The sequence below is a fragment of the Oncorhynchus nerka genome, linkage group LG26 (assembly GCF_034236695.1).
Source record: "Oncorhynchus nerka isolate Pitt River linkage group LG26, Oner_Uvic_2.0, whole genome shotgun sequence".
NCBI classification, from domain to species: domain Eukaryota; kingdom Metazoa; phylum Chordata; class Actinopteri; order Salmoniformes; family Salmonidae; genus Oncorhynchus; species Oncorhynchus nerka.
The window spans coordinates 56,444,342-56,458,159 of NC_088421.1; the positions used below are offsets into that span (position 1 = coordinate 56,444,342).

Here is a 13,818-nt window from a genome sequence, read left to right on the forward strand (position 1 = left end):
ATATTGAGTTGATCTGTCTGTCTCTCCAGGATATTGAATGTGTCTGTCTCCCCAGGATATTGAATGTGTCTGTCTGTCTCCCCAGGATATTGAATGTGTCTGTCTGTCTCCCCAGGATATTGAATGTGTCTGTCTGTCTCCCCAGGATATTGAATGTGCCTGTCTGTCTCCCCAGGATATTGAATGTGTCTGTCTGTCTCCCCAGGATATTGAATGTGTCTGTCTGTCTCCCCAGGATATTGAATGTGTCTGTCTGTCTCCCCAGGATATTCAATGTGCCTGTCTGTCTCCCCAGGATATTGAATGTGTCTGTCTGTCTCCCCAGGATATTGAATGTGCCTGTCTGTCTCCCCAGGATATTGAATGTGTCTGTCTGTCTGTCTCCCCAGGATATTGAATGTGTCTGTCTGTCTGTCTCCCCAGGATATTGAATGTGTCTGTCTGTCTCCCCAGGATATTGAATGTGTCTGTCTGTCTCAGGATATTGAATGTGTCTGTCTGTCTCAGGATATTGAATGTGTCTGTCTGTCTCAGGATATTGAATGTGTCTGTCTGTCTCCAGGATATTGAATGTGTCTGTCTGTCTCCAGGATATTGAATGTGTCTGTCTGTCTCCAGGATATTGAATGTGTCTGTCTGTCTCTCCAGGATATTGAATGTGTCTGTCTGTCTCCCCAGGATATTGAATGTGTCTGTCTGTCTGTCTCCCAGGATATTGAATGTGTCTGTCTGTCTCCAGGATATTGAATGTGTCTGTCTGTCTCCCAGGATATTGAATGTGTCTGTCTGTCTACAGGATATTGAATGTGTCTGTCTGTCTCCAGGATATTGAATGTGTCTGTCTGTCTCCAGGATATTGAATGTGTCTGTCTCCCCAGGATATTGAATGTGTCTGTCTCCCCAGGATATTGAATGTGTCTGTCTCCCCAGGATATTGAATGTGTCTGTCTGTCTCCAGGATATTGAATGTGTCTGTCTCCAGGATATTGAATGTGTCTGTCTCCCCAGGATATTGAATGTGTCTGTCTGTCTCCCCAGGATATTGAATGTGTCTGTCTGTCTCCCCAGGATATTGAATGTGCCTGTCTGTCTCACCAGGATATTGAATGTGTCTGTCGGTCTGTCTCCCCAGGATATTGAATGTGTCTGTCTGTCTGTCTCCCCAGGATATTGAATGTGTCTGTCTGTCACCCCAGGATATTGAATGTGTCTGTCTGTCTCCCCAGGATATTGAATGTGTCTGTCTGTCTCCCCAGGATATTGAATGTGTCTGTCTGTCTCCCCAGGATATTGAATGTGTCTGTCTGTCTCCGCAGGATATTGAATGTGTCTGTCTGTCTGTCTCCAGGATATTGAATGTGTCTGTCTGTCTCCCCAGGATATTGAATGTGTCTGTCTGTCTGTCTCCCCAGGATATTGAATGTGTCTGTCTGTCTCCCCAGGATATTGAATGTGTCTGTCTGTCTGTCTCCAGGATATTGAATGTGTCTGTCTGTCTCCCCAGGATATTGAATGTGTCTGTCTGTCTGTCTGTCTCCAGGATATTGAATGTGTCTGTCTATCTGTCTCCCCAGGATATTGAATGTGTCTGTCTGTCTGTCTGTCTCCCCAGGATATTGAATGTGTCTGTCTGTCTGTCTCCCCAGGATATTGAATGTGTCTGTCTGTCTGTCTCCCCAGGATATTGAATGTGTCTGTCTGTCTCCCCAGGATATTGAATGTGTCTGTCTGTCTCCGCAGGATATTGAATGTGTCTGTCTGTCTGTCTCCAGGATATTGAATGTGTCTGTCTGTCTCCCCAGGATATTGAATGTGTCTGTCTGTCTCCAGGATATTGAATGTGTCTGTCTGTCTGTCTCCCCAGGATATTGAATGTGTCTGTCTGTCTGTCTGTCTCCGCAGGATATTGAATGTGTCTGTCTGTCTGTCTCCAGGATATTGAATGTGTCTGTCTGTCTCCCCAGGATATTGAATGTGTCTGTCTGTCTGTCTCCCCAGGATATTGAATGCGTCTGTCTGTCTGTCTCCCCAGGATATTGAATGTGTCTGTCTGTCTGTCTCCAGGATATTGAATGTGTCTGTCTGTCTCCCCAGGATATTGAATGTGTCTGTCTGTCTGTCTGTCTCCAGGATATTGAATGTGTCTGTCTGTCTGTCTCCCCAGGATATTGAATGTGTCTGTCTGTCTGTCTGTCTCCCCAGGATATTGAATGTGTCTGTCTGTCTGTCTCCAGGATATTGAATGTGTCTGTCTGTCTCCCCAGGATATTGAATGTGTCTGTCTGTCTCCAGGATATTGAATGTGTCTGTCTGTCTGTCTGTCTCCCCAGGATATTGAATGTGTCTGTCTGTCTGTCTCCAGGATATTGAATGTGTCTGTCTGTCTCCCCAGGATATTGAATGTGTCTGTCTGTCTCCAGGATATTGAATGTGTCTGTCTGTCTGTCTCCCCAGGATATTGAATGTGTCTGTCTGTCTGTCTGTCTCCGCAGGATATTGAATGTGTCTGTCTGTCTGTCTCCAGGATATTGAATGTGTCTGTCTGTCTCCCCAGGATATTGAATGTGTCTGTCTGTCTCCCCAGGATATTGAATGTGTCTGTCTGTCTCCCCAGGATATTGAATGTGTCTGTCTGTCTCCCCAGGATATTGAATGTGTCTGTCTGTCTCCAGGATATTGAATGTGTCTGTCTGTCTCCCCAGGATATTGAATGTGTCTGTCTGTCTCCCCAGGATATTGAATGTGTCTGTCTGTCTGTCTCCCCAGGATATTGAATGTGTCTGTCTGTCTGTCTCCCCAGGATATTGAATGTGTCTGTCTGTCTCCCCAGGATATTGAATGTGTCTGTCTGTCTCCAGGATATTGAATGTGTCTGTCTGTCTCCAGGATATTGAATGTGTCTGTCTGTCTCCAGGATATTGAATGTGTCTGTCTGTCTCTCCAGGATATTGAATGTGTCTGTCTGTCTCCCCAGGATATTGAATGTGTCTGTCTGTCTGTCTCCAGGATATTGAATGTGTCTGTCTGTCTGTCTCCCCAGGATATTGAATGTGTCTGTCTGTCTCCAGGATATTGAATGTGTCTGTCTGTCTCCAGGATATTGAATGTGTCTGTCTCTCCAGGATATTGAATGTGTCTGTCTGTCTCCAGGATATTGAATGTGTCTGTCCCCAGGATATTGAATGTGTCTGTCTGTCTCCAGGATATTGAATGTGTCTGTCTGTCTCCAGGATATTGAATGTGTCTGTCTGTCTCAGGATATTGAATGTGTCTGTCTGTCTCTCAGGATATTGAATGTGTCTGTCTGTCTCTCCAGGATATTGAATGTGTCTGTCTGTCCTACCCAGGATATTGAATGTGTACCCGATGAGGTTCATCTCCAGTAAGTTGTCTACGTGTGTCCAGCTGAGCTACAGAACCGAACACCTTCAGACAGTCTGCTCTCCTACCAGAGCCACCGCACACAACCACTTCATGAGGTAGAGACCACACACACACACACACACACACACACACACACACACACACACACACACACAGCCATGTGGCAGACTGGCTACAAGATGGTATCTAACTCACCCCATTGCGTCTCAAATCGCACACTATTCCCTGTTATAGTGCAGTGCATTTGACCAGAGCCCTATTGACCTCGGGTCAAAAGTAGTGACTCTCTCTCTTTCTCTCCACACAGGAAAGCCAATATCTTTGTGTCGTTCTTTGTGGATGTGTCTCTGGGCCTGCTGCTGGTATCGTGGATGTATAGAGAGAACCGTATAGGCAAACTGGCCAACACACTGGTACCTGCTGCTGACGTAAGACATCATGGACAACATTTCCCCAGTGCAAAAGCAATGTACAACAATTACCTTTAAACCTCATTTATAATCTGTCAGAGAGATTATCTTTAAAATAAAAATGTCTTCAACAACGTTCAGTATCGAGAGGTGACTATTTCTGTATTGCTCAGTTGACTCTAGTTACATTACCACCTCCGTAAAACTCACATTGGTGACGATGAGCTTCAAATGAAATCACGTTGCCTCATTATCAAGAGGTTCAGGTCGTTTTGCCCTACGAAATATCCCCCGCTATCCCCCTCAATATCCCCCTCAATATCCCCCAATATCCCCCTAGAATACTAGAATAACCCCTCAATATCCAACCCAATACCCCTAGAATAACCCCTCAATATCCAACCCAATATCCCCCTAGAATATCCCCCTCAATATCCCCTAGAATATCCCCTAGAATAACCCCCTCAATATCCAACCCAATATCCCCTAGAATAACCCCTAGAATAACCCCCTCAATATCCAACCCAATATCCCCTAGAATAACCCCTCAATATCCAACCCAATATCCCCCTTGAATATCCCCTAGAATAACCCCCTCAATATCCAACCCAATATCCCCTAGAATAACCCCTCAATATCAACCCAATATCCCCTAGAATATCCCCTAGAATAACCCCCTCAATATCAACCCAATATCCCCTAGAATAACCCCTCAATATCCAACCCAATATCCCCCTAGAATATCCCCCTAGAATATCCCCCTCAATATCCAACCCAATATCCCCCCTAGAATAACCCCCTCAATATCCAACCCAATATCCCCTAGAATAACCCCCTCAATATCCAACCCAATATCCCCCTAGAATAACCCCTCAATATCCAACCCAATATCCCCCTAGAATATCCCCCTAGAATATCCCCCTCAATATCCAACCCAATATCCCCTAGAATAACCCCTCAATATCAACCCAATATCCCCCTAGAATATCCCCTAGAATAACCCCCTCAATATCCAACCCAATATCCCCTAGAATAACCCCCTCAATATCCAACCCAATATCCCCTAGAATATCCCCTAGAATAACCCCCTCAATATCCAACCCATATCCCCTAGAATAACCCCCTCAATATCCAACCCAATATCCCCCTAGAATATCCCCCTCAATATCCAACCCAATATCCCCCTAGAATATCCCCCTAGAATAACCCCCTCAATATCCAACCCAATATCCCCCTAGAATATCCCCCTAGAATATCCCCCTCAATATCCAACCCAATATCCCCCTAGAATAACCCCCTCAATATCCAACCCAATATCCCCTAGAATATCCCCCTAGAATAACCCCCTCAATATCCAACCCAATATCCCCCTAGAATAACCCCTCAATATCAACCCAATATCCCCTAGAATAACCCCCCTCAATATCCCCCTAGAATAACCCCTCAATATCCAACCCAATATCCCCTAGAATAACCCCTCAATAACCCCTAGAATATCCCCTAGAATAACCCCCTCAATATCCAACCCAATATCCCCCTAGAATAACCCCCTCAATATCCCCAATATCCCCTAGAATAACCCCTCAATAACCCCTCAATATCCCCTAGAATATCCCCTAGAATAACCCCCTCAATATCCAACCCAATATCCCCCTAGAATATCCCCCTCAATAATCTTTATCTCTGAGTATGTGTGCTGATCTAGGATCAGTTTAGCCTTTTAGATCACAAGGAATAAGATAACATGGACCGAGGGGAGCTGATACATACGGCCCCACGTCCCTCCTGTCCATTATAATCATGTTCATTATGATCTAGGATCAGGTCCTCCTGTCCATTATAATCATATTCATTATGATCTAGGGTCAGGTCCTCCTGTCCATTATAATCATATTCATTATGATCTAGGATCAGGCCCTCCTGTCCATTATAATTATGTTCATTATGATCTAGGATCAGTTTAGCCTTTTAGATCACAAGGAATAAGATAACATGGACCGAGGGGAGCTGATACATACGGCCCCACGTCCCTCCTGTCCATTATAATTATGTTCATTATGATCTAGGATCAGGCCCTCCTCTCCATTATAATCATGTTCATTATGATCTAGGATCAGGCCCTCCTCTCCATTATAATCATGTTCATTATGATCTAGGATCAGGCCCTCCTCTCCATTATAATCATGTTCATTATGATCTAGGATCAGGTCCTCCTGTCCATTATAATCATATTCATTATGATCTAGGATCAGGCCCTCCTCTCCATTATAATCATGTTCATTATGATCTAGGATCAGGCCCTCCTCTCCATTATAATCATATTCATTATGATCTAGGATCAGGCCCTCCTCTCCATTATAATTATGTTCATTATGATCTAGGATCAGGCCCTCCTCTCCATTATAATCATGTTCATTATGATCTAGGATCAGGCCCTCCTCTCCATTATAATCATATTCATTATGATCTAGGATCAGGCCCTCCTCTCCATTATAATCATATTCATTATGATCTAGGATCAGGCCCTCCTCTCCATTATAATTATGTTCATTATGATCTAGGATCAGGCCCTCCTCTCCATTATAATCATGTTCATTATGATCTAGGATCAGGCCCTCCTCTCCATTATAATCATATTCATTATGATCTAGGATCAGGCCCTCCTCTCCATTATAATCATATTCATTATGATCTAGGGTCAGGTCCTCCTCTCCATTATAATCATATTCATTATGATCTAGGATCAGGCCCTCCTCTCCATTATAATCATATTCATTATGATCTAGGATCAGGCCCTCCTCTCCATTATAATCATGTTCATTATGATCTAGGATCAGGCCCTCCTCTCCATTATAATCATATTCATTATGATCTAGGGTCAGGTCCTCCTGTCCATTATAATCATATTCATTATGATCTAGGATCAGGCCCTCCTCTCCATTATAATCATGTTCATTATGATCTAGGATCAGGCCCTCCTCTCCATTATAATCATATTCATTATGATCTAGGGTCAGGTCCTCCTGTCCATTATAATCATATTCATTATGATCTAGGGTCAGGTCCTCCTGTCCATTATAATCATATTCATTATGATCTAGGATCAGGCCCTCCTCTCCATTATAATCATGTTCATTATGATCTAGGGTCAGGTCCTCCTCTCCATTATAATCATGTTCATTATGATCTAGGATCAGGCCCTCCTCTCCATTATAATCATATTCATTATGATCTAGGATCAGGCCCTCCTCTCCATTATAATCATATTCATTATGATCTAGGATCAGGCCCTCCTCTCCATTATAATCATATTCATTATGATCTAGGGTCAGGTCCTCCTCTCCATTATAATCATATTCATTATGATCTAGGATCAGGCCCTCCTCTCCATTATAATCATATTCATTATGATCTAGGATCAGGCCCTCCTCTCCATTATAATCATGTTCATTATGATCTAGGATCAGGCCCTCCTCTCCATTATAATCATATTCATTATGATCTAGGGTCAGGTCCTCCTGTCCATTATAATCATATTCATTATGATCTAGGATCAGGCCCTCCTCTCCATTATAATCATGTTCATTATGATCTAGGATCAGGCCCTCCTCTCCATTATAATCATATTCATTATGATCTAGGGTCAGGTCCTCCTGTCCATTATAATCATATTCATTATGATCTAGGGTCAGGTCCTCCTGTCCATTATAATCATATTCATTATGATCTAGGATCAGGCCCTCCTCTCCATTATAATCATGTTCATTATGATCTAGGGTCAGGTCCTCCTCTCCATGTAATCTGATTCATTGTTGTGTGTTTGTTGTTAGCATGTAGCTAAAGAGCTGGAGGAGCTGTTGCAGTGGCTGATGGGAGCTCCAGCTGGTCTGAAGATGAACCGGGCTCTAGACCAGGTGTTAGGGCGATTCTTCCTCTACCATATACACCTGTGGATCAGTGAGTCACACACACACACCCCATGCCCCTCCTCCACACACACAAACACCCATGCCCCTCCTCCACACACACACACACCCATGCCCCTCCTCCACACACACAAACACCCATGCCCCTCCTCCACACACACACACACACCCATGCCCCTCCTCCACACACACAAACACCCATGGCCCTCCTCCACACACACACACACCCATGCCCCTCCTCCACAGACACAAACACCCATGCCCCTCCTCCACACACACAAACACCCATGGCCCTCCTCCACACACACAAACACCCATGGCCCTCCTCCACACACACACACACCCATGCCCCTCCTCCACACACACACACACCTATGGCCCTCCTCCACACACACACACACACCCATGGCCCTCCTCCACACACACACACACACACCCATGGCCCTCCTCCACACACAGACACACACACCCATGGCCCTCCTCCACACACACACACACACACCCATGGCCCTCCTCCACACACACACACACACCCATGGCCCTCCTCCACACACACACACACACACACCCATGGCCCTCCTCCACACACACAAACACCCATGCCCCTCCTCCACACACACAAACACCCATGCCCCTCCTCCACACACACACCCATGGCCCTCCTCCACAGACAAACACCCATGCCCCTCCTCCACACACACACACACACCCATGCCCCTCCTCCACAGACAAACACCCATGGCCCTCCTCCACAGACACAAACATCCATGGCCCTCCTCCTCCACACACACAAACATCCATGGCCCTCCTCCTCCACACACACACCCACCCATGGCCCTCCTCCACACACACACCCACTCATGCCCCTCCTCCACAGACACAAACACCCATGCCCGTCCTCCTCCTCTCTCTGCAGGCTACATTCACCTGATGTCTCCATTCATTGAGATGATTCTGTGGTACGTGGGTCTGTCTGCCTGCCTGGGCTTGACCTTTGCCCTCTCCCTGCTCTCTGACATCACCGCCCTGCTCACCTTCCACATCTACTGTTTCTACGTCTATGGAGCCAGGTGAGAAGAGACCAGCACCGTCACGATGCCTCCCAAAAGTGCACCACGTTTGACCTTAGTACTGTAAAGGGAATACCCTATGAGCTCTAGTCAGAAGATGTGCACTAGGGAGAGGATAGGGTCCCATTTGGGATATAGACATTGGAGTCTTCAGTGTAGTTTGGCAGGTTAACACGCCATGAGAGTAAGAATGACCACATATTTTCATCTTCTTCTTCCTAAAGCCTCAACGTTGCGCCGGATGTCATCCATCGGGGCGTGCTCATCGAAGTGGAAAGGCAACGCCCCCTTTGTGGTTGAAGGTTCCGTTGAAAGACGGATTTTTTTTTCAAACTTTTTGCGTCCTCTTCAATCCAGCCAGTTCGTCGAAGAACACGTTTATTATCAGCTGAAACTGATATTTATCCTGTTTTTTAAATATTTTTTTTATTAAAATGTCATATTCTTCCAAAATAAATACGATCCCTGACGGAGATAGGCTCTCCTCAATCTTGCGTTACAAACACTACACTTGACTTGTCCGTTCAGTAGCGGAGCAAAACGCCGTGAAGATGACGTACGACGTAATGAGACACGTCGCGATGTAAACACGACCCACTGCAGCTTAGGTGACTCGTCAGTGTAGCCTAGTGATGGGGGGTGGGGTTGCGAACAAGCGGATATTTTAGGTGAACGAAACCGAATTGCATCGTGAGAGAGCTGTTAATTTACTCCCTAATGTGCATACTGGTAGGCTACTACTGATTGTTAGCGATTCTCTTCAGGTAAATTATGAAAACATTCGATGAAGATGTTGAGTACCTCACTGCAGGAACAATAAGTAGTAGAGCCTTATTCTGGTCCAGAATATGATAAAAAACAAACAGATTGAAGGCTATAAAAGGTAATGTCATGATACTGAAGGATATTGGTCTACTGATGTGATTTAAAGTGTTGGCAATGGAGTAAATCAACTGCTGCTTTCTGTGAAGCAAAGCCCATGTTGAACACCTGCTTCAATCATCAGTCACACCTGTTGGTCTATTCATGGGCTCCTGACTATGTATTAAGTTGGGGTGCCCCATCTGGCAGGGGGGTCCGGGGGACCTCCCCCTGAAAATGTTTACATTTTTAAAACAATTATGGGATGTTGTGTGTAGATTGAGGGGGAAAAATGTTTTTAAGGCTGTAATGTAACAAAATGTGGAAAAAGTCAAGGGGTCTGAATACATTGTGAAAGCTCTGTACCTCTCAGCCCTGTGAACATCATGGTGACGTGTTACCTCTTTCCCCTTTACTAATTGATGTGTGAGGAGCTCTCAGCATGTCATTTACAGACTTATTAAATGTGTATGAAGGCTAAAAATATCTTCCTTCTCTCACCCTCCATCCTCCCTCTCTCTCCCCTGTCCATCTCTCCTCTCTATACCTCTTCCCCTTTCCCCTCATCTCTCTCCATCCTTTCTCTATCCCCTCCCCCTCACCGCCCTGCTCTTCCCCCTCCTCCTCCTTTCCCTTTCGTCTCCCCATCCCTCATTCCCCTCCTCCCTCTCCTACCCCCCTTCTCCCCCTCCACTCTTCCCCCTCCTGCTCTTTTCCCTCTCCTACCCCCCTCTTCCCCCTACCTCCCTTTCCTCTCACCATCTCTCTCTCCCCTCTCTCTCTCTCCCCCTCTCTCTCTCTCTCTCCCCTCCTCCTCTCTCTCCCCCTCCCCTCCTCTCTCTATCTATCTCTCTCCCCTCTCTCTCTCTCTCCTCCTCTCTCTCTCCCCCCCTCCTACCTCCTCTCTCTCCCCCTCCTCTCTATCTCTGTCTCTCTCTCTCCCCTCCTCCTCTCTATCTCTCTCTCTCTCTCTCCTCCTCTCTCTCCCCTCCCCTCCTACCTTCTCTCTCTCCCCCTCCTCCTCTCTATCTCTCTGTCTCTCTCTCTCCCCTCCTCTCTCCCCTCCCCTCCTCCTCTCTCTACTCCTCTCTCTCTCCAGGCTGTACTGTATGACAGTATATGGTCTGTCCTCTCTGTGGAGGCTGTTCAGGGGGAAGAAATGGAATGTCCTCAGACAGAGAGTAGACTCCTGCTCTTATGACCTGGACCAGGTAGTTACACACACCTATTACACACACACATTTGTTACAGTGAACTAATGTGTGTATATTTGTTACAGTGAACTAAATTGTGTATATTTGTTACAGTGAACTAAAGTGTGTATATTTGTTACAGTGAACTAAAGTGTGTGTGTATTTGTTACAGTGAACTAATGTGTGTGTTGTTTTCTAGTTGTTCATCGGGACGTTACTCTTCACCATCCTGCTGTTCCTCCTGCCAACCACAGCTCTATACTACCTAGTGTTTACCCTGGTGAGAACACACACAGAGGCACTTTAATCCCCTCTCCATCCATGTCTGTCTGTCTGTTCCTCCTGCCAACCACAGCTCTATACTACCTAGTGTTTACCCTGGTGAGAACACACACACAGGCACTTTCATCCCCTCTCCATCCATGTCTGTCTGTCTGTTCCTCCTGCCAACCACAGCTCTATACTACCTAGTGTTTACCCTGGTGAGAACACACACAGGCACTTTAATCCCCTCTCCATCCATGTCTGTCTGTCTGTTCCTCCTGCCAACCACAGCTCTATACTACCTAGTGTTTACCCTGGTGAGAACACACACACAGGCACTTTCATCCCCTCTCCATCCATGTCTGTCTGTCTGTTCCTCCTGCCAACCACAGCTCTATACTACCTAGTGTTTACCCTGGTGAGAACACACACACAGGCACTTTCATCCCCTCTCCATCCATGTCTGTCTGTCTGTTCCTCCTGCCAACCACAGCTCTATACTACCTAGTGTTTACTCTGGTGAGAACACACACAGGCACTTTCATCCCCTCTCCATCCATGGGCGCTGTCCTGCGGCTGACCCTGGGCCTCTCCACGTGTGTCTGGGGGTGTTGGGAAAGGAACAAAACACATTCTCCTTCTAACCAATGAACAATAAAGTGTCTAATCTTTGACCCCTTACTCTGTCTGTCTGTCTGTCTGTCTGTCTGTCTGTCTGTCTGTCTCTCTGTCTGTGTGTGTCTCTCTCTGTCTCTCTATCTCTCTCTCGCTCTCTCTCTCTCTCTTGCTCTGTTTCTATCTCTCTCTATCTCTCTATCTCTCTCTCGCTCTCTCTCTCTAGCTCCGCCTTGTGGTAGTAATGTTCCAGGGAGTTCTCAACCTCAGTGTTGACTTCATCAACTCCTTCCCTCTGTCTCTCTCTCTCTCTCTCTCTGTCTAGCTCCGCCTTGTGGTAGTAATGTTCCAGGGAGTTCTCCACCTCAGTGTTGACTTCATCAACTCCTTCCCTCTGTTCGCCATGGGCCTCCGACTCTTCAGATCCTACAGACTGGCAGGTGGGAGGGACCGTCTCTGCCAACATGTCTAACTGTGTAGAAGGAAATGTACTTTAACACTTTGAGGAAGTGACAGCGTTTTAACTACTTTGCCGATATGTAACAATCATAATGTCAGTCAAAAATATAAAATGTCCAGTTTATGTTACAAAACCAACTTTATAAAATGTTTTTAAAAATGTTCTATACTGTGGTTTCTATATTCCTTTTATTTAACCAGGTTAGTCTCTATTTTTAAGAGAGACCTGGTTGAATGAGGGAGGAGACGGTGCTGGGCTGTGATGTTCTGTGTTTGACTGAGATGTGTGTGTTCTCTACAGAGGGGGTGAAGTTCAGAGTGCTCTGTGAGGAACCAGGAACACCTCTACATCTCATGATGGATGTAAGACATCTCTCACTCTCTTCTCTCTCTCTTTCTCCTCTTTGTTTATTTCTCTTCTCTCTTCTTTCTCTCTCTTGTCTCTCTTTCTCTCCTCTCTTTTTCTCTTTCATTTAATTTTTCACATAACATACATTGTCTTTTCGTTCCGTCTTTTAGTTTATTTAATCATATAAAACCAGATCCACACAAAATGATGCATTTGATTAAGAATCATCGAGGATACAAAAGTATACGACTTATTTCAATTCTGATCTTCTTTGATGACAGCGTTTGGCTTTTATGTGGAATAAGTTTAAGTGATTTATTCCTGTAAAACCAAAACCACAACCACATAGACATACCCTACACATGTGTCATTCACAGTTTTTCTCCTAGATAAACCTAGACATGTTTATGTCTCCCTCTGTCTCTCTCTCAGATTAACCCTCTGAAGGTGAGCAGTGTGGTTCAGACCTACAGGACCCCCACCTACAGCTGCTACCCTAAAGACTCCTGGCTGGCCCTCTGCAAGAAGCTGTTCCTGGGAGAACTCATCTACCCCTGGAGACACAAGACTACCAAGATAGACTAGGACCAGGGGAGAGAGAGATGGGGGGGCTGTTTCTGGGAGAACTCATCTACCCCTGGAGACACAAGACTACCAAGATAGACTAGGACCAGGGGAGAGAGAGATGGGGGGGCTGTTTCTGGGAGAACTCATCTACCTCTAGAGACACAAGACTACCAAGATAGACTAGGACCAGGGAGAGAGAGATGGGGGCTGTTTCTGGGAGAACTCATCTACCCCTAGAGACACAAGACTACCAAGATAGACTAGGACCAGGGGAGAGAGAGATGGGGGGCTGTTTCTGGGAGAACTCATCTACCCCTAGAGACACAAGACTACCAAGATAGACTAGGACCAGGGGGCTGTTTCTGGGAGAACTCATCTACCCCTAGAGACACAAGACTACCAAGATAGACTAGGACCAGGGGAGAGAGAGATGGGGGGGCTGTTTCTGGGAGAACTCATCTACCCCTAGAGACACAAGACTACCAAGATAGACTAGGACCAGGGGAGAGAGAGATGGGGGGGCTGTTTCTGGGAGAACTCATCTACCCCTAGAGACACAAGACTACCAAGATAGACTAGGACCAGGGAGAGAGAGATGGGGGGGGCTGTTTCTGGGAGAACTCATCTACCCCTAGAGACACAAGACTACCAAGATAGACTAGGACCAGGGAGAGAGAGAGAGGGGGGGGCTGTTTCTTGGAGAACTCATCTACCCCTAGA

At 46.0% G+C, this 13,818-nt stretch overlaps 1 protein-coding gene across 1 annotated transcript in view; it reads left to right on the plus strand.

Annotated features, from left to right (window-relative positions):
• Nucleotides 1-13,284, plus strand: part of LOC115123598 (phosphatidylinositol glycan anchor biosynthesis, class Q) — a 29,784-nt gene extending 16,500 nt beyond the window's left edge. The window contains exons 6-14 of the mRNA XM_065010913.1: nt 3,348-3,479; nt 3,692-3,812; nt 7,625-7,751; nt 8,637-8,790; nt 10,751-10,862; nt 11,044-11,124; nt 12,049-12,163; nt 12,484-12,545; nt 12,964-13,284. Of these exons, the coding sequence (XP_064866985.1) occupies nt 3,348-3,479; nt 3,692-3,812; nt 7,625-7,751; nt 8,637-8,790; nt 10,751-10,862; nt 11,044-11,124; nt 12,049-12,163; nt 12,484-12,545; nt 12,964-13,116 (1,057 nt within the window). The 3' untranslated portion in view covers nt 13,117-13,284. The remainder of the gene's footprint in view (nt 1-3,347; nt 3,480-3,691; nt 3,813-7,624; nt 7,752-8,636; nt 8,791-10,750; nt 10,863-11,043; nt 11,125-12,048; nt 12,164-12,483; nt 12,546-12,963) is intronic.
• The last annotated feature ends 534 nt before the right edge of the window (nt 13,285-13,818 follow it).